Source organism: Thamnophis elegans, chromosome 5 (genome assembly GCF_009769535.1).
Source record: "Thamnophis elegans isolate rThaEle1 chromosome 5, rThaEle1.pri, whole genome shotgun sequence".
Classification (NCBI taxonomy): domain Eukaryota; kingdom Metazoa; phylum Chordata; class Lepidosauria; order Squamata; family Colubridae; genus Thamnophis; species Thamnophis elegans.
In genome coordinates, this window is record NC_045545.1 from 61,793,129 (window position 1) to 61,817,021 (window position 23,893).

At 35.2% G+C, this 23,893-nt stretch overlaps 1 protein-coding gene across 4 annotated transcripts in view; it reads right to left on the reverse strand.

Moving 5' to 3' along the window:
- Positions 1-23,893, reverse strand: part of TRIM33 (tripartite motif containing 33) — a 56,144-nt gene that overhangs the window by 13,470 nt on the left and 18,781 nt on the right. For 2 of the 4 annotated variants that reach the window (XM_032217958.1, XM_032217960.1), the window contains exons 4-13: positions 22,521-22,653; positions 20,069-20,185; positions 17,386-17,500; positions 9,514-9,660; positions 7,538-7,655; positions 4,632-4,879; positions 4,239-4,400; positions 3,576-3,776; positions 2,104-2,236; positions 1,597-1,660 (exon numbers count right to left, since the gene is read on the reverse strand). In XM_032217958.1, the coding sequence (XP_032073849.1) occupies positions 1,597-1,660; positions 2,104-2,236; positions 3,576-3,776; positions 4,239-4,400; positions 4,632-4,879; positions 7,538-7,655; positions 9,514-9,660; positions 17,386-17,500; positions 20,069-20,185; positions 22,521-22,653 (1,438 nt within the window). Of the gene's footprint in view, positions 1-1,596; positions 1,661-2,103; positions 2,237-3,575; positions 3,777-4,229; positions 4,401-4,631; positions 4,880-7,537; positions 7,656-9,513; positions 9,661-17,385; positions 17,501-20,068; positions 20,186-22,520; positions 22,654-23,893 lie in introns of all 4 variants that reach the window. The other 2 variants (XM_032217957.1, XM_032217959.1) reach the window with 1 other exon arrangement.

Consider the following 23,893-nt stretch of genomic DNA (forward strand, 5'->3'; position numbering starts at 1 on the left):
TATGAAATCAGGCTTGTAGAATCCTAAAAATGACATCTAAAACAACTATTGAGAAAAAAACTCCCCACTTAAACATTCTGCCTGGAATAGTAAAGTTTATTTTCATTTTTTTTTCTGCAAATAACTTTAAATGTTTATTTTAGCAACATAAATGTTCAAAAATAAATTATATCACTGAATCATTCTTTCCATTTGTTTTGTGTTTTAAAGTCAGATTTATTTCAAAAAGTTGTTTAGCTCTTCTTTATGAAGGCATCAAAACCCTGAGGGACCCTAAGCATTTTTTCCACAGTACAAATACAATATAATGTCACGTACAGTATTGTGCTAGTTTCCAATTTAGAAACTGTATATATCTTATTTTATCTTGCTCTTTTAGTTCTTGATAAATCAGGTCTCTCTCTCTCTCTCTCTCTTCCTCCCTCCCTCTCCCCCTCTATCTACCTACCTACTCTCTCTCTCTCCCTACCTACTGTATTTCTCTCCCTCTATCTACCTACTTACCCCCTCTCTCTCTCCCTACTCACCTACTGTATTTCTCTCTCTCTATCCCTCTACCTACCTACTTTTTAAAAAATATTGCCTCTTCAAAACCTTGGTGCGTCTTATACTCCAGTGCATCTTATACTCCAAAAAATATGGTAATTATTTCTGTGACATCTAAATAGAGCATATATTTTCTCTCCTTTCCTTCCTGTCTCTATTCAATTACCTGTTCCCTTCACCTCAACTCTATCCACTTTTTCCCCTTCTTCCATTTCTTATTTCCTTTCCTATTCAATTCCTCGTAACTCATCTCCATCTCTTTACCCGATTCCTTTTTGTGTTTCTGTTGGGAGAGGGAGGTGTTTATACATTTATGCAAGGGGAAGAGACACAGCTGGCACATGAAGTTAAGTGGAAATGTAAATGAAAGGGAAGAGACCTCTTCTCATTCAAAGAACTGTGGCAAACCTTTTTATTTTAGTTCTGCATGCTAGAGAAAAGGCAACAACCCTATTTTCAGGATTCTCTCTTCCATTATGAGTATATATTCAATTTGCAAATGAGCACAGTAAAAACATTAGAGAATGATGTTACTTCTTATACAAGGCAGAAATTAAAAATAATGTATAGTTATGTCTTCTATGTCTTTTAATTCATAGATAAATTGTACAGTCCCACTCTGCCAACGAAAGTGTGTATAGTGAAGGCTATGATTTTCCCAGTTCCTGCTCTTTAGAAGATCAGATCCTGAAGATGAAATTCAAATACTTTGGCCACCTAATGAGAAGGAAGGACTCACTGGAGAAGAGCCTAATGCTGGGAAGCATTGAAGGCAAAAGAAGGAGGGGACGATGGAGAATGAGGTGGCTGGATGGAGTCACTGAAGTAGTTAGTGTGAGCTTAAATGGACTCCAGAGGATGGTAGAGGACAGGAAGGCCTGGAGGAACATTTACTATGGGGTCGCGATGGGTCAGACATGACTTTGCAATTAATAACAGCAAACCTTTGTCTTAAACTGGAATTTATGTTCCTAGTTACGTACTCAATTCTCTGGAAACTTCAACATACATTTAAAATGGAGGTCCTGTTTTTGAAGTCAATTAACTCACCTGCCTCTACTCCCTGTGCTGGATGTACTGGGTGGCCTCACAGGAGTATGAGAATTGGATAAACCTAAGGAAGGAAGGATGAGTTTATTATAATAGCATATCACAGGGAACATTTCTGGCAATGCACAGTTTCAACAGTTCATACTAAACAGTGTTTACATTTTTAAATCCCAGCTATTATGAAGCTTTCCAGCATTCAAACCCTATAGCCTTCTAAATCTAATTCAGCTTCATTCTCTTGAAAACGAAGTTACAAAATTACTTTTGTCTTTTCATATATGTGATATTAGATGAAGGGGGGGGGACTGCCTACTCATGGAAAAAACCTACTTTGATTACATTTAACTAAACAGTCGTAATATAAAAAGTCCATACATTGAAGCAAAAAACATTCAGCCTCTTTGCTGTGCAAGTTACTAGAAAAAGCTGAGTAAAATTTCAAAATAACTATTGGTTGTTTTATATACAAAAATTAAAATGTCTATTGTGATGTCTTTCTCAGCTTACCTGATGAGCCCGGAGATAGTGCTGAGGGTCCAGGAGAGGGATTCATACTGCTTATGGGTTGAGGGGGTAGATGGCTACCTGCGATATATCTACTTAGTAAATTATCTAAGTTACTGGAACCAGCATCTTCTAGCTGAAATTAAAAAAAAAAACACTCTTACAGTGAATTTGCCAAGTCTAAATGTAGTAAGCTAGAAATGACCTCTTGAAACTATCTATATTTTTTTCTGAAGGATATTAAAAAAAATCTAAAGCCAACAATATCCTAGGACAATGATCTGGAAACAAGCAGTAGAACATAGGGTGACTTCATATAGCCACTTTCCACTATTCTTAAAACCATTGGGTTATAATTAACTATTAAAAAATAAGAGATGCCAAGTTCCAGATTTAAGTTAACAGGCTTTTTTACAACACGCCAGAATTTGAATTATATGGCAACCAGCAATTTATTTGTTAAATCTATTTTCCCCTAAGCTGAGAATCATTCTTTTTTCACATTCTTTAAAGCTAGATTTAACATTCTTCCATCTGCACTTCAAGGCAGATATAAAAAAATTTCTATAGCTGAGTGTATTTATCCATGTAAGGACAAGAAAATTGAAACAATCTCACACCCATTAGTAGGTTGTAAATTTTACAGAGACATTCGGTCAATCTGTACCTTTAAATGATAATTACACGGGGAGGCCAGATAAATGTTATAGCAGACAAAAGAACCATATTATTTCCAAGCTGTTAAAAAAGAAATTATAATGTTTCCCCTCCTCCCAGAACAAATTAGCACAATTGACAAATAGAAATAATTTACAAATATGTATTTTCCAATCAAGTCTCTCTTTTAAAATATTCAGGAAACAGCACAGTAGTCACTTTCAATCCAAAATTAATGGAGCAACTAAGAGTGCTGTGCAAGCAGATGTGCATTCATATTCTGGAGGCATCTTTAAGGCTGTGCCTTAGGAGGTTATGGGGGGGGGATGTAAATCAGTGGCAAAAGACTGGGTACATTTTAAAATCATTTATACCAAAGTGATCAAAAAGCCAAATCATCAAAATATAGAGAATACATAGCTTATTTTATTTATTTGTTTATTAAATTTGTATGCCAACCATTTCCCTACAAGGTGACTCTGAGCAGCATTTGCATTTGCCATTTTGACTTTTTTTTACGCGCGCACACACACATACACACACACAAAATCTTCTGTACACATCTTTGATCACGAGAAATATTAACCTTGGACTGTTTAATTTGTGCAATAAATTTCAAGATTGAGTGAAGACTTAAACAAAAATCTTGCCATTCTTACAGTCTCCAGTGCAAAAAGAGACATTCTAATAAAGACATCCTACAGATTGGATTTTATTTTTCTTATACAAATTGTAAACCATTTTACTCCAATGTAAGCTGTTAAATGTTAATTTCAGTAACAATTAACTTTCATTCTTTTTTGATATAATATTATTACCTGTATGGGAGGAATATCTGGCAAGGAAGGTAGATTTTCTGGGTTAGTTACAGATGGAATAAGCTCTATTGCTGCTACAGATGGGCTTGTTGGACCACGATTAGCATTTGCCATGGTGGCTGTTGTAGGACTTGTTGGATTGATAGTATTGTTATGTACTGAAACAACTGGGAAGGGACCTGCATGTCCTGGATTTGAATGCTAAAAAGAGGGGAGAGAAAAAAAAATAGAAATTATTATTAAGTTAGTTACCCAGAAGGGCAATATTCATTTTTCACCTGTTACTTTTAATAAGTCAAAATAATAACAACATTTTCTCATTCATAACTTAATGCTGATGTTTATAGACACAAATTTTCCTTGATCAGAGAACAAGCTCTGATCAATAAATCTGTAAGAGTCAACAATCAAAGCAATAAAAAATGGTGGCAAACTAATAACCGTGAATATTTCATGCCTTATGTTTGAAAACTATGTTTGGGTCTAATTTCAGATTTCTTATAATAAAACTTGAATCTGTTTCCTTAAATAGCAAGAACAGAAATGATCTGTTTAATTTTGAAAGCATTTCCATAACTAAATTATACTGATACTTAAAAAAAAAAAACTGATTCACTTTTCTAAAATGAAAGGCGGGAAACAAAATGTGCACACAGCATATACTTGTCTCTGTAAGTGTGGCTGCATCATAGAATACTGGGGCCCGTTGTGGCGTGGTATCCCTGGGTGACGAGCTGCATTCTGAGCCATTCTCATTTGATGAGCTTGGAAAGCACCGCAATTCATACTCCTCTGCATGGTCTGCATACTTATCAACCGTGGAGGCTACAAAATATAATGAATTTTATAAAACTCTCGCTCTGTAAATGAGGAAAAACACTAGCCACTTTTCCCATGTTTTTCCTCTTCTTCATAAGGGAACAAACTTCATTGCACTGATATTAGAATTAACAAAATGCAGCCCTATATATACTTTAAATGTATGTAAATTCTATGCCTGAAAATGATCTTTTGAGTTTATATGAGTATCTTAATTTAAAGAGTCTGAAGACTTGCCTGCTGCTGAAGCATCTGTGGACCTGCCTGGCGTGCGATTTGCCCTGCAGGCTGCCCCATCCTCATCTGCTGTAACTGCTGGTGTTTTTGTTGCGCAAACACCTGCTGCTGCATGTGCTGGAGCCGAAGCTGTGCAAGATTAATTTGCCCTGGAGGTTTGTTGATATGATTTGTTCCTGGAGGAACTTGTCCCACTACTACATTAGGAGTGTAACCTTGTGTTGGCTTATTTTCAATAACAAGATTACCTAGACAATGGGAGAAAACATGATTAACTACAACGCTTGTACTTTAACTAAGTTTAATAGTGAAATGTTTGTGATTAGTATACATTAGCTTCACATTAAGGGATGAAGCTTTAAAAATACAAAACTAGTGCATTTTTTCAATAGAATATAATACATGTAGCTTGGAGTTGAACTATGCTTTCTGAACCTGGCTATTTGCTTTCAGGTATTTCATTACCCAACTAAGTAACATTATCAAGGTTGATTAATGAAATGTCTGCAAGCAAACAACCAAGCTCAGAGAGCAAAAAGGACTCTGTATTTTTTATTTTAAAGGATTCAAAGTCATATTTTTAATTAATGAATGTATAAGATGTGGATTTTAATGTATCTGCATTATTTACTTTGCTCAAACTAGGGTTAATGGAACAATTTCCTTAAAAAATTAGTGCCTAGTTTCAATATACATGTGATTTTCCATAAACTTTGATGCATAGCTGAGGAAAATGTTTTAACTCTTGTACAACATGTACATTAGATTTTTTTTCACTTAAGTCCTTAAAGATATTTATTATTGGAAAAATTAAAAAGAAAAATATGAATATAATTTTAATTACAATTTCATTAATGCTTGTAGTCACTGTCATAACGTATGGTCTCTGAGTTATCCTCAGGATTATTCAATATTTAAAACCCCTATTTTGAATATAGTTCGATGAACTACTTTCTCTTATTCTTGTTGTTCTGATACATTTTAATTTATGGCTCAATATTTCAATTTGATTACAAATATATCCTTCCTTGCATGTCTTTACAGCAGCTGCATCTTTCCCAGGATTGCCTAGCTGTTCCTTACAGTAGAAGCTAAATCTGATGCATTACACAGCCCTAATAAGTACTAGCTTGTTCTTGTATAAAATAAGAAATATTATTTTCTCTAGAACAGTGGCCATAATTCTTTTTTTTAAATACTCTATTCTTGGTCTGTACTACCAATTAACAGAATGGAAGATTCTGTTCCTTCTGTAAAAATATATTGTTTAAAAATCTGACAATGGTATACAATGTCAGCTCCGTTTTAAAATAACCCAGGCATTGTATTGTTGTCACATGTATTTATCAAAAATTAATATTTATGTCAATAAATATTAAATATTTATGTCAATAAAATAAAATACAGTTTAAACATTTCTGCACCTCTAGGATCTTTTCAAACAGTTTTATATATTTCATTTCCAATACCTTTTCAGTTCCCAATGTATTTTCCCATTCCAAAGGACCATATGATGAACTCTGCACATGTTACAGGGAGTTTGGGTATCTCCCCCTTTCCAGAAGCATCCTCTCACACTACCCTGAAGTTTGGGAACCTCAAAAGTGGCCTCCAACAGAGTAAGAGGTGCTGCTGGTGGAGAAGAACATGGGAAAAACCTGGTGTGGACATGTAAGCCTTTGTACATACCCACAAGGCTGTTTGTAATTTAGAAGTTGACTGTTAGTTCTTGCTTATTAAATCTAAATGTGATCTCAATGGGATGCAAGGGCTATAATAGAAGGCATGTCTGATTTCGCCTGGACTTTTCTTTTCACTAGAAACTACAATGTCTTTATGCCAACAGCCTCATACTTTCGGCTCAATCAACAATTTGTTGAAAGAATTTTACCTTTAAGAGTCTCCACCCCATTACTTCAGAGTTTATATTGCAAAAACAAAGGTTGCAAAGAAAGGAACAATTAAAAAAAATCTTTTTGAAAGAGAGAGCATCTGCTCCTGTAAACCTTGCATTTTATATCTTGTTTGGTGGAAGGGGAGACAAAAAGAAAAATGAAGTTTTTGCCTGTGCCAAGGAAAATAGTTTGGAGTTATTTTGAATCTGATTTTTGATTATTTTTTAGAAAATGAAGATTTTTTTCATTCAAGAACCAATTTTGTTGTATTTAAGTACAATGACAATAAAGATTATTCTTATACTTATTTTTGATACATTTGTATGTGGCCGCATCTGTTAACGTGTCTGTTTCCCAACAATAATTGATATGCTAGAAATTAAAATGAATTGAATCCAAATTACTTTCCTATAATTAAAGACTTGTGTTTTAAATATTTTTAGAAGTAGAAGACAGTGACCATATAATTATGTAATACCCCATACCTCCGTAATTATTTTTTTCAAATAACACTCTCTTCCTCTACGATTGTCATGACCCTTGATACTACTATATATCTCACTTCACAGTGCCTTTCTGTGAAAAACATTGCTACCTATTATTAAGATGGTCAATTACCATATGAACTAATATTTATTCTAAAGGAAAGTATTCTTGTGACAAGAAATGCATGAAAAAAGGCAAGTAAACAGGGTAGGGAAAAAAAATGTGATTGCATTTGTATCGCTAGTTTAAATCCATGCCTACAGTGTAATCCAGTTACACTTCATCATGTGTACATCAACATGATGCACAAAACTTCTGAACATTCTCCTGGAGGAGAGCTTCAATCTCCTGGAGGAGAGCTTCAATCTCAAAGGAGGCCTATTGGTCCCCATACAAACAGCTCCAGTAACAAACCTTATTTTACTGGAAGTCTCTTACACCTATAAGGAACACTATAAAGAACACGCCATTTATACTTAACAGATTTTTACACATTAAATCTGTCAGAAATATAAAATGCTCTACCTAGGTTGACTACGTTCTTTGCCCAAAATGTAGGATCACAATGGAAGCGAATTGCTCCATTAGCAGCTGGAACAGGATCACATCGTGCTTTTAAAATATGTCGCAGCTGGAAAGTGATCTGCAAAGCAAATAATCTCACATTACTGTTATGCAAAGCATAAAAAAGAAATTAAAAGTAAGTTATTTGCAAACAAGTGACATTGAAAAAAATCAGTTTTCGTATCTATATTGTAAGTTAAACTAAATTTATCTATTCTACATGCAACATTTCTTAACAATACCAGTCACATGGGCTCATTTTGGCTAGGGAGCCACAAGCTTAATCAAGATTCAATTTTACTCCAATTATTTTAACATACACTCTGCAAACTAGGATCTCTAAGAATACCTTGTAAACCATCATCCTGCACATATCATTGAGCAGAATCTTCAATCAAAATACCAACACATTCTAGATTAATAAAGGAGAATATCTGTAGTTCAGGGTTGACATGAGGGGTCCTTGGTGATTTCTGAGCTTGGTTATTTTCTTGCGAACGGTTCATTACCCAGACTAGGTAACATCATCAGGGCTAGCGCTCATAATAATGTTGCCTAATTTCGATAATGAAACTCTGCAAGACAACTGTTCTGACCTCGACTTCCCGAGAAAGCATAAATCACAATCTTAGTCCCAAAAACCCTCTTTTATTTATACGGCTATGAATTATGGTCATTCACAGTCCACACGGCTTCACAAACAGTCTGTGAAGATTCTGACCTATGTCTGCTTGAGTTGCCACAGTCTTTCAGGGGAATGTTGATAAGCACCCACCTTATCTCCCTTGGAGTGTTGCCAGAGACCTAATTGCCAAATGCAGAGCAAGGCCTAATTTAGCACAGAGTCAAACAAAACCTTTCAAAGCTTGAACCGACCAAATGAACTAATTGCTCCTGCAAAAGCTCACGTCCCATTCACTCTTCTTTTATGTCTTATGGGAGGGGCCAATTATCTCCAAGTCTTACTCCTGAGTCAACCCTTTTTTTTCTTAATTGTTCTTGCCTTCTGGCAGCTCTGCGCATGCACACACTGGGAACAGGCTGCTGCTTCTGCCTCGCTGCCTCATTACTCCCCAACCTCCTCACTGTCCAACTCTGCTGCCAGCTTTGCTGGCCGCTGGTGGGCCACAACAAGTTTAGAGAGCACCAAGAACCCCTCCCATTCTAGATTCACAGATATATCTTTCTAGCAGGAGATACTGATAAACTTCTCTCCGTTCTGTTGCTCTCTATGCACCTTCAAATCTAATTCAGATAGTGAAGAGAAAGAAAATTGATTGTGCGAGTGTGTATAATTGAATATAATGAACTAACAAGATTTTTTCCTCTGTTCTGAAAACAACTGATACTGACATTTTATGTATATTAGTTTTTATCAGTTTCTTTACTAAAAGTTCCACTACAAAATAAATATTAAAATAAAATATATCATCTGACCAATATACAGTATAGCTACCCTGTATTAATAATCCGGCGTATTAGCACTTAGACTTATACACCATTTCACAGTGCTTTACAGCCTTCTCTAAGCGGTTTAGAGTCAGCATATTGTCCCCAACAATTTCGGTCTTCATTTTACCGATCACAGAAGGATGGAAGGCTAAGTCAACCTTTGAGGCTGGTGATATTAATATTTGAATTGCTTTGGAAATAGGTTACAGATAGAAAACATAATTGCTAGAAAGAGAATATCATCCCATTTCAGCATTTAAAACCTCTAACATCCTGGATGATTTTACAGCTTGGCTTTGATGAACCAAATATATCAACAATTGAAATACAAAGTGTTGTTTTTTTAAAAAAAAATTCATTAGAGGTACTTACCTTCAGGACTTATAGAATAAGAAGAACACAGATTTCCATAATAAAGATTGTTGTTTTATTGCAAGAATATAATTTATAGCCAAACAGCAACTATAAAATCTGATTTTTCTTACCAGTCGCTTGCTATAAAGCAATGCAGTGCTGCTGCCACTTGCAATGGCCCAATTAGTGAAGTTCATCACATGCTTCACTTGCCTTGATAAACCACTGATATCATTCTGTTGTTGTAGTAACTTCATCTGTCTCTCCTTTGTCACAGTCTGAACAGAGAGAATACATACATGTTAAATCAATAAAAAAATACATAAAGACTTTTATCACAATGTTGAGATGTAGCAGGTACTGAGAGATTGTAACTGTTCTAATAATAATACAAAGTTTTTTTAAAAAAGTTGCAACATGGAAATCTATTTATATCACATGCAGTTTAACAATGATGCTTTGCTAAGGCAATATTCCTAAATCAGATTCACCTGCAAGACCAGGTTGCAATTGTAATTCAATAAAAATTGTTGTTTTGTATGCCTTGATGTTATTTATTGTATTTACATCCACTTTCTTTTAAAACCAACCTCAAACTAAACCACTTTCCATAGAAACACTAGCCAAATTTAGATATGCTCAACTCCATCTGTCTTCTGATCATGCAGTTTTCAGTGTTGTCTTTTAATATTTCTATTTCAAAATGATACCTCTTATTATCAAAAATAATGTTATTCAAACATTATTGTGGGTCTCAGAGATTTTAACTTTCTTTAAACAGCAAATCCCACTGTAATGTAACTTCAAAATGATATTTTGTAGAGATCACTAACAAATCAAGTCCATCAGGTAAACTCCCACAGATATAGTGACGTGAGTGAAACAATTAAGCCCCAACTCTAAAATCTGAAAATAATAATATTAAACTTTTATGCAATAAAAGACAGTTGTCAGTTTAATTTTAGTTACAAATACCCAATCTTTCTGATCGCTCATTATCTAATAACTTACAACTTTGCTGTTTTATATTTAAAATGTATATAGTTCTGCCACCTAATAAATGCTCAAAGTATATTGAAGATCAGTACTAAAACATATCATCATTATACCATGAATTTCATTATTGTTTTAGAAAAATGCTTTTTCAGTGCTAAAACTAGCACCACCTGTATTTTGACAGAATACGAATAAATTCTGTATGTGTCAGTTGCTAAGCAATGAATAAAATAAGCATCCTCAAGTGGTTGCAAAATCTTGTTTAAAAATAAGTACAGTAACTGTTTTATAGAATAGGCCCGGGATGGCGAACCTATGGCACGCGTGCCACAGGTGCCACGCGGAGCCATTTGTCAGGGTACGCAAGGCGCTGCCCTGTTAGCTGGCCAGCGCGCATGTGCGCGCTGGCCAGCTGAGTTTACCCTTTTTAAAAGCCATTTTTCACCCTCCCCAGGCTCCAGAGGCTTTATAGGAGCCTGGGGAGGGCAAAAACAGCCTATCCCGCCCCCCCAAGGCCCTCCGGAGGCTTCATGAGCTTCTCTGAAGCCTCCGGAGCGAAAAAAAAAAAAAACGGCCCTATGGGCAAACCGGAAGTTCGGGAACGGACCTCAAGTTTCCTCGGAGGGTCATTTTGAGTGCTCTGAAGGATTTAAGGAAGCCTTCTGAAGGTCCCGGAAGCCTTTGGAGCACTCAAAACGACCCTCCGAGCAAACCGGAAGTGAAGGATTTAGGGACCCTCCAAGCAAACCGGAAGTGACTTGCTCGGAGGGTCATTTTGATTGCTCCGGAGGCTTCAGGAAAGCCTCTTGAAGGTCCCTGAAGCCTCTGGAGGGCCTCCAGGGAGGGGGAGGCTGTTTTTGCCCTCCCCAGGCTCCTATAAAGCCTCTGGAGCCTGGGGAGGGCGAAAAAAGCATGCAAAAAATGGGGGATTACACCTGTAGTGCGCGCATGCACACTGGGGATGTCATGCATTGCATTATGGATGTGGCACAGCTGCACACGACCCCCCTGCGCTCCCCCCACTTTATGGCACGCGAGCCAAAAAAGGTTCGCCATCACTGAAATAGGTTTTATAATGATGTTTCTTAATTAAAACAGAAACTCATGTTAAAATTAAAGGAAGAGTGAGGTACACCACATTTCTGAGAAATGCAATGGTAAGTTACCATGGAACAGAATTATGATTTCTCGTGGAAAGGCTAAGTTATTTTTGTAACATCAAAATCCTACAGTATTTCAAGTCATTCTTCAGAAGCTGGAAGTTTACAATACAGGATAAGTAACATTTTCCACTGTCAGGTCTAAACTAAACAAATCTCATTTTCTGATGAAACTCAAACCCAATGACACTATGTTAAGTACAACAAATCATGACTGTGACGGTTACTCTATCTCTGTCACTAAAAGTATTTATCATTCAGCATAATATTAATCATGCTTTCTTTCTCACCTTATGCTCAATATTTGTTTTCTACAATTATTTTGCTAACAATGTATTCTGATCAATGTATTAAAAGATAATTTATTCAAAATGATCTAGTCTAGCTTCTGATCTTCTCCAAGTATTATGGTTTTGTAATACCTGTAATCCAACACATTATGGTATTAAAGTGAGGGGGGGAATCTAGTACAAAGTAGAAAAATTAATACAATGATTGATGGCCTTCTAGCTTCAACTTTAAAAATTTCTACCGAAATTTTTAGAATAAATTACTGTAGCACTTAACACATTTCTAATATCTAGCTATTCAATATTGTAGATGTTTCAACTAGATGTTTTTTTTGGGGGGGGGGCATGGAATAAGCAGCTTTATTAATATGCTTCTAACTCCCATCAGGCAGTCTGTCCTACACTTAAAACTAAGAGAAGATATGATCAGAAAACATAATCCAAAAAAGGAAAATATTGCCAGTAAGAGAAATGAAATGAATCATATTTCATTCAACACAGGCAAGGATTTTAATATGACTTCGCAAGAAAGAAGCATACCTATTTATAGTCAAGTGGTTTCTGCAACTAGTTCCTTTACTTTGTTTTAGAATAAATGTTTACAATTATATAAACAGTTTTATATAGAAAAAATCAGGTTGCTTACCTGTAACTACGGGTTTTTGAATGCACATTTGTTTATTCAGTTAGGGTTCTATATAAAACTCAAGAAGAAACATTGTATAGTTGTGTATATTTGGCAGGCCCTCATTGAGAAAAGTTAGAAACTGCCAACTGACACTGCCAACATGAAAAGAACAGATTACTACAACTGCAGCTGCATGTAAGCAACCTGATCTTTCCAATGATTTCTGTGTTACATACATGAATGGTCAGCAAGCTGATTTACTAATAGTACAGAGATGGAACATTTTTAAAAGCATTTTTCGTAAGATTAAATCAGGTCAAAGAACTGTTCTGTGGAATTTTATATATAATCAATACACAAGATATAAAGTTTGTCAAGACTGTTATACTGATGTGATTGTCACTAAGAAAGATAGTTTAAAAATCAGCAATGAGAAGTCATTTGAAAGTTCAAGTAGTAATGAAAATTTTGCAAGAATCATTGATAAATTTCAACTACCATATTTTTTGGAGTATAAGACACACCTCTTTCCCACAAAAAAGAGGATGAAAATCTGAGAGAGTCTTATACACTGAATACAGCATTTTTTTGCATCCCGAAACCCTGCCACCTTCACCAAAATGCCCATGCATAGCTTTTAGGAGGCTTTCAAAGTGCTTCTGAGGGTTGGGAAGGGCAGAAATGATTTTAAAAAACGGCCATTTTTTGCTCAATCCCCCCCCCCCCAGCTCCCAGTAGCACTGTATAAGCCTCCTAAAGGCTATTCATGCCTTTTTTGGAAAAAAAAAGTGCCCACTATCATGAAAAACAGACCGTTTTTGGGAGGTTTGCAGAGTGCAAAAACTTTTTTTTTAATTTGCCTCTTCAAAACCTTGATGCGTCTTATACTCCAGTGCGTCTTATACTCTGAAAAATACAGTAAGTCTCAGAACCTGAATTGATGAGGAAAAGTTTCCGAAGTATTTTCATTTAGCTTTTAGGTTAACATGCATAAGAATGTAAAAATCCTACCAATGAGAAGTGTGGTTTGGGTATGATTGCTATTTAACTGAAGACAAACAATTTTTAAAATATGTTATAATAAATATCTTAGCAGGTGGCAACACTTGGCCGATTTTGACTTGAAACCTAAATAGGTCTGGGCTCAGTTAGTTCCTAGATGGAACACTGCCAAGAATTTCAATGCTACATACCAGACTAGGAAGCTAAAAAAATATTCCGGAAACAGGCAGCGGCAAAGCATCTTATTGCCAAGAGAACTGAATGAAATGAATATATCCCTGAAGTCACCAGGAACTGGAACTGACTTAAAGATAACTTTATTTCTAATAAGTAAACAGGACTTCAGCCTTCATAATGAGAGAACATTTGCTTTATAGATTCTTTCAATGTAATAAAAATTATGACATCCTGAAGACTTGACACGATACTTCACTTTTTGGAGAAGAGTGAAATATTGTTAAAGAACTGAACTAGTCAATCATAATAACCCTCTTCTATCACTCCTTTGCACAGTAGATATCTTCCAAAGGAGGAAGAAAGGTACAATTGTCTAAGAAAGGTTTCCAGACAACTTCAAAAATCCAAGAATCAGCAGAAGTATTTGAATGAATCACCGAAAGTGTAAAGCAGACTAAAGACACTATAAGAGGAGGGAAAAAGACATGAAGCCCCTTTGAATTCCAAATGTTTCTATTAAATTGTAGTATATAAAGTGGAAGAATAGAAAATTTTTTAAACACATAGTAAGAAATTTTAAATTTAAATCAATAAACATTTAAATTAAATCAGCTAAATCCAATTGAGTAATTGTTCTTGTTTTGCCTCCCCTCCCCCCAAATGTTGTTTCTGATATGCCTTTCAAAGACCAAATTCAGTCCTAGTCCACAAAATGCCTTGAAGTTCAAAAAGAGATGTCAGAAGAAACAGTAACAACAAGTTAGCATACGATAGCAGTATCTGGCCATAACCCACATTATTATTTATTTATTAAATTTATATGTTGCTGGCTCTGCATTAATTTGTAGCTTAACAGACGTCATGGCCTTACTGTACAAACACCTTAACATAGCACTTTGCTTTCTGGGAATGCTCATTCCCGATTTATTTTCTCTAATAGGAAATGCTGATAGTAGAAAAATAAATGAATCATTAGGGATGTAGTAATTGACATCTCTTCAATTTAATTCCTGCCTTTTTTCAGTCTTTTTTTTAAACTGAGCAAATTCAATAATGAAGGAGTTGAGATCAAATGTTGTAACTATTTCTGTGAATTCAGAAATGGTTTCCCATGTCTTGGAAATCAAAGATATGGATAATAGTGTTTTCCACAACATTTTATGATAGTAGCAGTCTGGAGTCTTTTCTTATATTAGGATCAGCAGCACCCTTAATCTCGATTCATTTATCAATATCATGTTTCCCCCAAAATAAAACATTCCCTGATAATAAGCCCAATCGGGTTTTTCAGCGCATGGGCTAAAATAAGCCTTCCTCTGAAAATAAGACCTAGTGAAGGAGTGGGCGTGCCCAGCCCAGGAGGCAGCCCTTCCTGTCCCTTGTCACCTCATGGAAGCTCGGCATCTTAATTACGGCTGCGGATCAGTTGAGCCAGCAAAGGCCCGGAGCTGCCTCTCATTCTGTCTGCGGAGGCTTCCCAGTGCAATGCTCTGCCACAGCTTCGGAGCAAACCTCTGCCTTCCCTGCTCAGGATTGCAAGGTTGAAGACTTTGGAGGGAGCCTTTTTGGAATGTGTGTCTGTGCAGAGCTCCCCAGGGATAGAATGATTGGCAGGGAAATGAGGGAGGGGAATTTTCCTGCTGATCGAAGCAAGGCCAAGCCTCCAACCTTGCAATCCTCTGCAGGGAAGGCAAAGGCATGCTCTAAAGCTGCAGCAAAGTGTTGCATCAGGAGATCTCTGCAGGTAACATTTCTGAAATGTTACATCTACGCTCATCCCAACAGCAGCCCCAAAGGCAGCAGCCAGCGAGGCAACACAGCTCTGCCTGCGACACCAATAGCATGGGGCGTGCCACAGCCGAGAAGTGTCCCAGCAGCAGCTGGGCCAGCAGGCAGGGTGGGTGAGAAGCTTCCCACCAGCCAGGCACTGAAGCTCCACCACTGCCGCTGGGGTGTGGAGGAGAGAGAGATTGCTGCTTCCATTGCTGCTTCTGGGATCGCTTCTCTCCCTCCTCCCCCTCCATCTCTTTTCCCTCCATTGCTGCCGCCTCCAGTATTTGTGTTGCACCTAGGAAGCCAAGGCATGCTGAGAACTTGGCTCGTTGCAGTCACGGGCAAGCAGACAACATGACGGAGAAAGCGGGGCCAGCAGTAGCACTTTAAAAAAGTAAGACCTCCCCGAAAATAAGCCCAAGTGCTTCTTTTGAAGCCCAAAAGAAAATAAGACCCTGTCTTATTTTCAGGAAAACCCGGTAGACCAGACCAGACTAGACCAGTCCTGTATAAGTTTATTTATTTAATATTTCATAAAAGATAGTAAAGGTATAAATGCCTACACTGACAACCATCACATTCATATCTTAAAGTATTCTCAAACATATGAAGTCTAGATGATTTATTATGATAAACCTATTCAAAAAAACCTCACAAAACAAAGGAATCACCTTTATAACAATCTTTGCCTTGTAAGGGCAATGTATTCTTACAACAGCAGATTTTCTAAGCGTGCCCCTTGAAGTCACAGTCAACACTAAGGATATACATAGAAGATTTTTAAAAATGTAGCATAAATACATGAACCATAATGAAGAAATAAAACTTTATGTTAAGTCTGAGTAAAAACTGAATGAAAAAGAGCTCAGCTCAACTACACTCAAAAAGAGAAAGTAAGAATATGGCAACTGCTGTAGTGGATAGAGCAAAACTACTGCAGTGGATTGAGTGAAGGCATTGGTGGTGTAACTCTTCAGCACTTGCATCAGTGTAGAGTGGCAACCAATAGTTTTAGCTAGCCTGCTCCTGAATAAGGCTCTGCAGACATAGAAACAGGATAGCTAATGAATGAAGACCATTTCCATATTGAGAAAGGGAAACGTCCAAACAACACTAAATAAGAGATTAATATTATGTTTTATTTTATATATCATACTACTGCATTTAATTATGTTTTTTTCTTAAAAAAATAAGTTACAACTGGATAGGTTCATATAATGTTCTTGTCAGATTCCCACAAAGACTATGAGAATCACAACCAACAGAAATTTCTGAGTATGTTGGAACCATAGTTTAGAATTTTTATCTGGGTAGATCTCAAACCTTTTACAATGTCTTCCAACCCCTCCCTCTTTAAAAAAGGGAATTGGGTTTCCTCTTGTCTCTAGCCCTTTTAATGTTTTACTGACAATAGATGCATGTTTATATTCTTTGCATTCCTACTCTCATATTTAGTTTAGTTCACCAAGTTAGCCTGGACTTTTCTGGCTGCTAACTGTGCCCTAACGGTGCTAAGCCAAAACCAATGAAATCAAGCTACCATTTAGATCAAGAGTGATCATTTGCCAGAACACCTTTTGTGGATTTCAGAGCACCTATTCCATTAGATAGGCTAACATTTTCAATCTTGGAGTGGAGACTGAATCTTAAGGGGAAAAACAAATATCTTAAACCTGGTATAGATTGAATTAAACTACTGCATGTTTATACACTACACTAATAAACTAATCCAATTCTAAACTTCTTTGGAGAAACCATAGACTAAATTAAATCAATAAAATTCTCCAGAATTTTGATGAAAATGGATGCTTCTAATCTTCTTCCTATGACCAGATTAAAGTGGAAAGAAATATAAACTGAGTTTGTTGCCACTGACAACAGGGTATATCACGAAAAGAGCTATTAAAAGATTATTTAAATCAAAATAATAATACACATGGATACCCACATTATGTTCACTGTTAAATTTAATTGTACCTCAAGCTGTTGTAAGAGAGATTTTCCCTTTTTATTGATTTCATTAATGAGGGTAAAAATAGCCACTTTGATTTCCTGTTCTACTCGTTTGTTAGTTTCATTTACTTCTTTTACCCTGAAAAGAGAGAAATCTGTCATCAGGCACTTACATTACAATATCTTCAACATCCCCCCGCCCCACGCAAATGAAAATTCAACATAGAAACTGATGCAGATTCATACAAAATATCATTATCTTAAGTAAAGATGGCATTAAAAATTACAACTATTATTTATAATTTTAAGGATCTTTTTACTACACTGTAAAGCATTTTTATGCATTTAAATCTTCTCCTGGGTTTAAAAAAAGGATTTTACATGCTGTCAGTTTTCTGTTGATTTTCTACATTATTAAAAAAACAGTAAAACTTAACTAAAAATCATTTACCACAACTAAAAAATCTCCACATATTTCACCTAGTGACGTGTTCTTACTTTCCTTTCATAAAAATAACTATCCAATTATTGCCATAGCAATCTGATAGAAATTACAATATAGAGTACTGTGGTGATTGCCCTCCTTACTTTACAATGACTGTAAAGTACAAAAAGTACAGTCATAAAAATGTAGTAGTATAATCAGAACAGAGCATCTATTCTATTTAGCCATGCACTGATATTACCTAGTTTGATATCTGCAAGCAAACCATCAAGCTCAGAGATCACGAAGGACCCCATAATCTATTCCCAAACAATATGTACAAAGAGAACAGATCAAAAGGGAAAATTCATACTATCTATTAAAAATATTTCCAAACTTCTTTCAAATTGCTTTTTACTCCATTCTTTGTTTCACAAGATCATGATAATAGATTGCCATAATCTACCTCCCTCAATCCTGGCCAGCATTTCATTCTCTGCTGTTGTTGGAACTGATTCTCTCATGCTTAACTTCAGGACCCTAAGTGTGCATTTAGTCATAAATAATTGTTGCATGTGCATAGGAATTGTTAAAGAGTACTGGGAAGCAACATAAAGATTTGATTTGAAAGAATACAAATCCCTTGGAGGGGATACTTTCCTGAGATATAATCCAATGTAGGAATAGCATCTATCTGCTGATGGTCTCATGTTTGGTTTACTTTGGGAAAAATATATTAAAATAAAGGAAATAGTAAAAAATCTAAAGGTCTACATCAAAAAACAGAAGCCAAGAATGAGAATTGATATGACTAAGTTTTATTAAAAGTAATGCACAAGTTAAATAAACTGCAAACATAGGATTGGATTCTAGAAGAAGAAATGTCATAAAAAACAAAATGTTCTTATTTGGTAAACAAAATTCTGATCTGTAAGTACAAGTTTCTAGCACTCAGAGGATTCAAACCATATGAATCTCAAGTGCATAAATCAATAACAAAAATGTCAGTACTATAACAGAGAGTTCTGTGTTATAGTTTCCCTAAACTGTAGTAACTTAAAATGTGAATTATACATATCCATAAAATTAGAACATCAGAAAATAAAGCTGCTATTATGTGATTGGTTTGCTTCCCCAATCTTCATCTTGCAATAAATACCAGCTAGCTGATTTTGACACTCTGATAAAATTTAAAAAAAAAACAATTCTGAATTCCATTATCTTAATATTCCTTTCTCTGTTTATTCCTTCCCACCATTTGGAGCAGAAGGAAGGTAGTTCTATCAAAACAGAATAGTATGTCAATCATATATGGATATTAATTGATGTGTATCAGTGAGGTAAAATTAGATTACTGAATCACATTGTGTAAAATAGGAATCAAATACAAACAATGGTGCACAATGACTATCTATGGAGATTCTCAATCATTTAAATCATAGTTGCCCCAAAGGTATTTTTTCCAAAAGACAATTGGACTTTCTTGCTTTTTTCTTTGAAAACATTTTGAAGAACTGAAGAATCTTCTTGGATGAGAAATGAAATGTTTTCAAAGAAAAAAACCAAGAAAGTCTAGTTGCTTTTTGAAAAAAGCACACGGTGCTTGTGCAAATTGCAAATAGCCTCACCCTGGCAGAGTATCTCAAAATCATTGCTATAGGAATCTCATGGACCACAATGCTTACACATTGGTTTGTTCTTTCCCACAGGCTGAAGAAAATCTAGATGGATTTTCTATGGCAGACTTTGATCATAAGAAGGTCACTGACAGCCAATTATAACAAACTACAGGAAAGGATAAAGATCAAACAATGTAGGAGGATTTGTATTTAGTATACTATATTTACCAGATGTGTTAAGTATAATACATTTTTAATATTCTTTAATGGCATTTATGGATCTCCTATATACAGATCACTACAAGCTGATGCACCATATTTTCTTTGAGTCAAGAAGCTCTGACAAGTGAGCCAACATTTCTTGACTTCTCTTTTCAATGCCTTACAATGACTTTTAAAATGAGAAAAAACAGTACTAAATTATTTCACCTGAGACTGAAACATCAAAGTAGTTAAATATCCCTAAAAATAAACATTTGTACAATGTTTCTATATGGCCATCTGTGCTTTTTCATGCAGCTGGTATATATATAGAAGTTTCTTTTCCTAGAAACTTGGTTATCACTGTTACCAACTGTTTAAGGAAAACCATCTAATACTGAAATTTTAACAATTCACCCAATTTAAATAAAATATCAGCTCTTTTAATGAAACTGTTACTTACCTATTTTGTACTTGAGTAGCTGCAAAGTTAACATAATTCTTCTTTTCAAGGAGTTTCGCTAAGAGATTCTCGATAGCACCTTTTTGATTCTGAAATGCCTCTTCCAAAAACTGATACCTTCCAAACCAGAAAACACAACACACATACTATGAAAATTCAGAGTATGATTACTTTTTATTAATAAGATGGTAAGTTATCACATATTGTAGATGTATTAAAATAAACCCAGGTTCTTCTGAATTTAGACATTACCAATAAATTTTTATTGTGTATGAACAGATGCATATCTATGTCATCAGAATTATACCCTAGCTCAGGGCTGTCAAACTTGTGCCCCGCAGGCCGGATGAATTACATACTTGCCACACCCATGCCTAGTTTAGCAAGGGGGGGGGGGGATTCCGATACGTTACATGATGACGACATGATGATGCGAATTTGACATCCCTGCCCTAGCTTGTCTCGTGTCTCAAAATAATTATCACCAAGAGACTCTAAATAATGTGAGAACTTTATTGTATTATGGCATTTTGTCAAAACAGCTACTCATATATGAAATCCAGAGGCAGACCTATGAAAATAGTTGTTTTTGCAAACTGATGGTAATCTTGCTTGCTTCCAATGCACATTTAATTGGGAAAGATAGGTAAGAACTCTGAAGGAGACATTGTTTCCTTTTGTCACCAGAACACACACCATACAAATCTGTCTATTGTGCTCATCCAGATTACAATTGGTATACGATAAGCATCAGAACTATTGCCAATAGTCCATCAAAAACATTTTCTCTATTGCTACTTCAAATGTACTATTCTTACTTATTCTAGATAAACTAAATTAAAAACAAATAGTAAAATAGATTACATAATACGATACATATCTATTATTTATACTATGCTAAACCCAGATTGCCAAAGTATCTTAATACATACATTAATACAATATATTATTTTAAAAACAGATGGGAACTAAAGTAATTTAATGTCTTTAACCTTGTTAAATAATAAAGGGGAAAAATAGGAAGATATAACATGGATGTAAACCATTAAAATATTTTCATATACAAACATATAAGAACATATTGTTTTTTATATCTTTAATGCTAGTAACTACCTAACAAAAAATGAGATTCCTAATGATAATTAAGAAAGAAGGAGAGGGAATCATGCTTCCCATATTTTTATGCCTTCTGTTTATTTATACAGACATCAGAGATATAAATGACATAAACTAAGTAAACTGATAAAACTGATACAGATTTCCAAATCTGTAATTCCAACAGAACAGAATTTGCCTTGGTTTTGCACAAGATATTGACACCGTTTCTATTCAAAAATTATACTCTGTCCATTCAACAAAACTGAATTTGCTAGAATTACTACGATATCTGTCTTAAAAACTGTTTTAAAAACAATTATGCTATAATCTAAGTAATGAATTCAAAGAGAAGTTCAACTGTTGTTAAAATATCAACAGTAACTTTGCTGATTCCAATAGCATCTTAGCAAGTAATAATTCAGCATTTATGAAATGTAACTTCTTCCAATTTTCTTAATCAGTTCAAGGATCATACTGGAGCTGCATTTCTGTTATGAATGAGGAAGGTGCCTCAGATGATATGGAAGTGCTCACAAAGCATCTGTCAGCAACAATTAAAACATCTGTGTCTATTCCTGGCATAGTGCTGCTAAACTCCAAAGTTCAGAGTGAATCCGGGAAAATACTATATTTGATTTTAAAAGTTACCACAGATGCATACCTAAATATACTCCAAAATAACATTTCCCCTCAGGATCCAATGTGCTCCATAGACCTAAATCATATAATGAAAATTTTGTAGCTAAACTACTATTAAAATTTGTTGCTATCCTTCTTTTACTCAAATTATTAATGCTGATCTAAAAGAACAACAAAGCAAAAGAAAACTACAAACATCTCTGAATTTCAGTGGTGTAACTTTAAACTATTTATGAAATCCTGATATGTTAAAAATACTTCTGGTTAATTAGGCAATATAGTTTACAAAAAAATATTTTTAGACAAGTGTACTTACAAGAACCAAAAGCACTGGTACTAACTTAGAAGAGACATTTCCTTCCTTCCTCCCACCCACCACCACCATACTGGAGGGAATGTTTCTTTCTAAAATGGCACCTGCTTCAGGTATCATCTAAAATCAAAGAACATTGCTTTACTAATGTACAAACATATATAAAGTTAACAATTAAAAGTCATGACTACCTTGGCAAAGATTTTTTTTATTTAGATGTCTACTTATTTTTAATTGTCACATGACCTAACTATATCAGGATTAGAAACAAAAGGCTGAATTACTACAGGCCTATTTGGCGCAAAAGGAAAGAAGACTTTAAATATAGTAATTATTTGAGGAATATTTTTCAAAATTATCTATATAAGAAAATGTGTATTATAAAGACTCAGATAACTATACCTATGTTCTTTGTGTTCCAGTAACTGACAATCTCTGCACGTCAGCCTGTCACAGGTTTCACAGAAAAGTTTTAACTGTTCTTGTTTGTGCACAGGACAAAAAACAGGACGTTGACCAGATGCTCCAACAGCTTCTGTATTGAAAGAGACAGACTGTCCAAGTCACAAACCAAAATTCCACGGAATCCAATATAACTGGTAATGCAGACCATGAAAGCTAGTTGAAGACTATTGTTTTATTATTATTTCTGTTTATCCTCACTGAAATGCTTCACTGATCGTCAATAAATATTACACAAACCATCTTGTTAAGCTGTTTGCTTCTCTCAAAAAATATACTATCTCTAATTAATATATCTTCAGCAAATCGTACCTAGATTAAGGGGCAGATTAATTGTAATAACCCATGGCTAGCTATTTAATTACTTAGCCAGCCAAAGAAACAAAGGGAGTCTTCACATTTATTTGTATATCCAAGAAAAAGATACGGTGATATTTTTTTGCTGTAAATTGGCCAGCATTATTCACATTTATAAAACTAAACGACCTTGTCTCATCTTATCACTACAACTTTTTTCTTTTCGAGATAGTCCTCAACTTATGACAACTTTGATCACTAAGCAATGCAGTAATTAAAGTATCATCACATGACCCAATTTTATGACCATTTTTACTGTGATTGTTAAGTGAATCATTGTGGTCATTAAGTGAAATACATGATTGTTAAACAAAGTCCAATTCGTCAGAACCCAGCTGGGAAGGTTGCAAATTATGATCACATGACTGCAAGGCACACTGCAACCATCATAAATACAAAGTGGCTACCAAGAGCCCAAATTGTGATCACATGATTACAAGGATGGATAGCAAGTGACTGTTTCCAAGGCCATTATAACTTCAAACTAACATTAAACAGTCATAAACTGAGGAGTACCTGTACCTGTAATTCTTTATCTCTTAAGATCACGGCTTAATCTCAATTGCCATTTCTCAACTCCTGCAGAATGTAAATACAATACCACCCTTTATGTTAAAAGCTCTTTTATACTATTTGTTCACGCTCAAATCATTTTAAAAGTAAATCCTGCATGTTTGAAGTCTGTACATATCTATTTTAAAACATGATGTACCTTGCTAAATATACGTCATTTGTAAGAAAACTACCTTTCATCACCTTATCTTAGAGAAGGAGAGAGAAAGGGAGAGAGGGGGGGGGGAGACAAGAGAGAGAGAGAATTTCATGTAGTTTGTGCTTTATCTCTTGGATTTCAGTGCTGAAGTAGAAGCTAAATAGATTTTTTTTCACAAAGTCTGTTAGGTCAGTAGGTTTTGACACATAAGTGATAACACACTTTTAATCTATCTCATGAATAT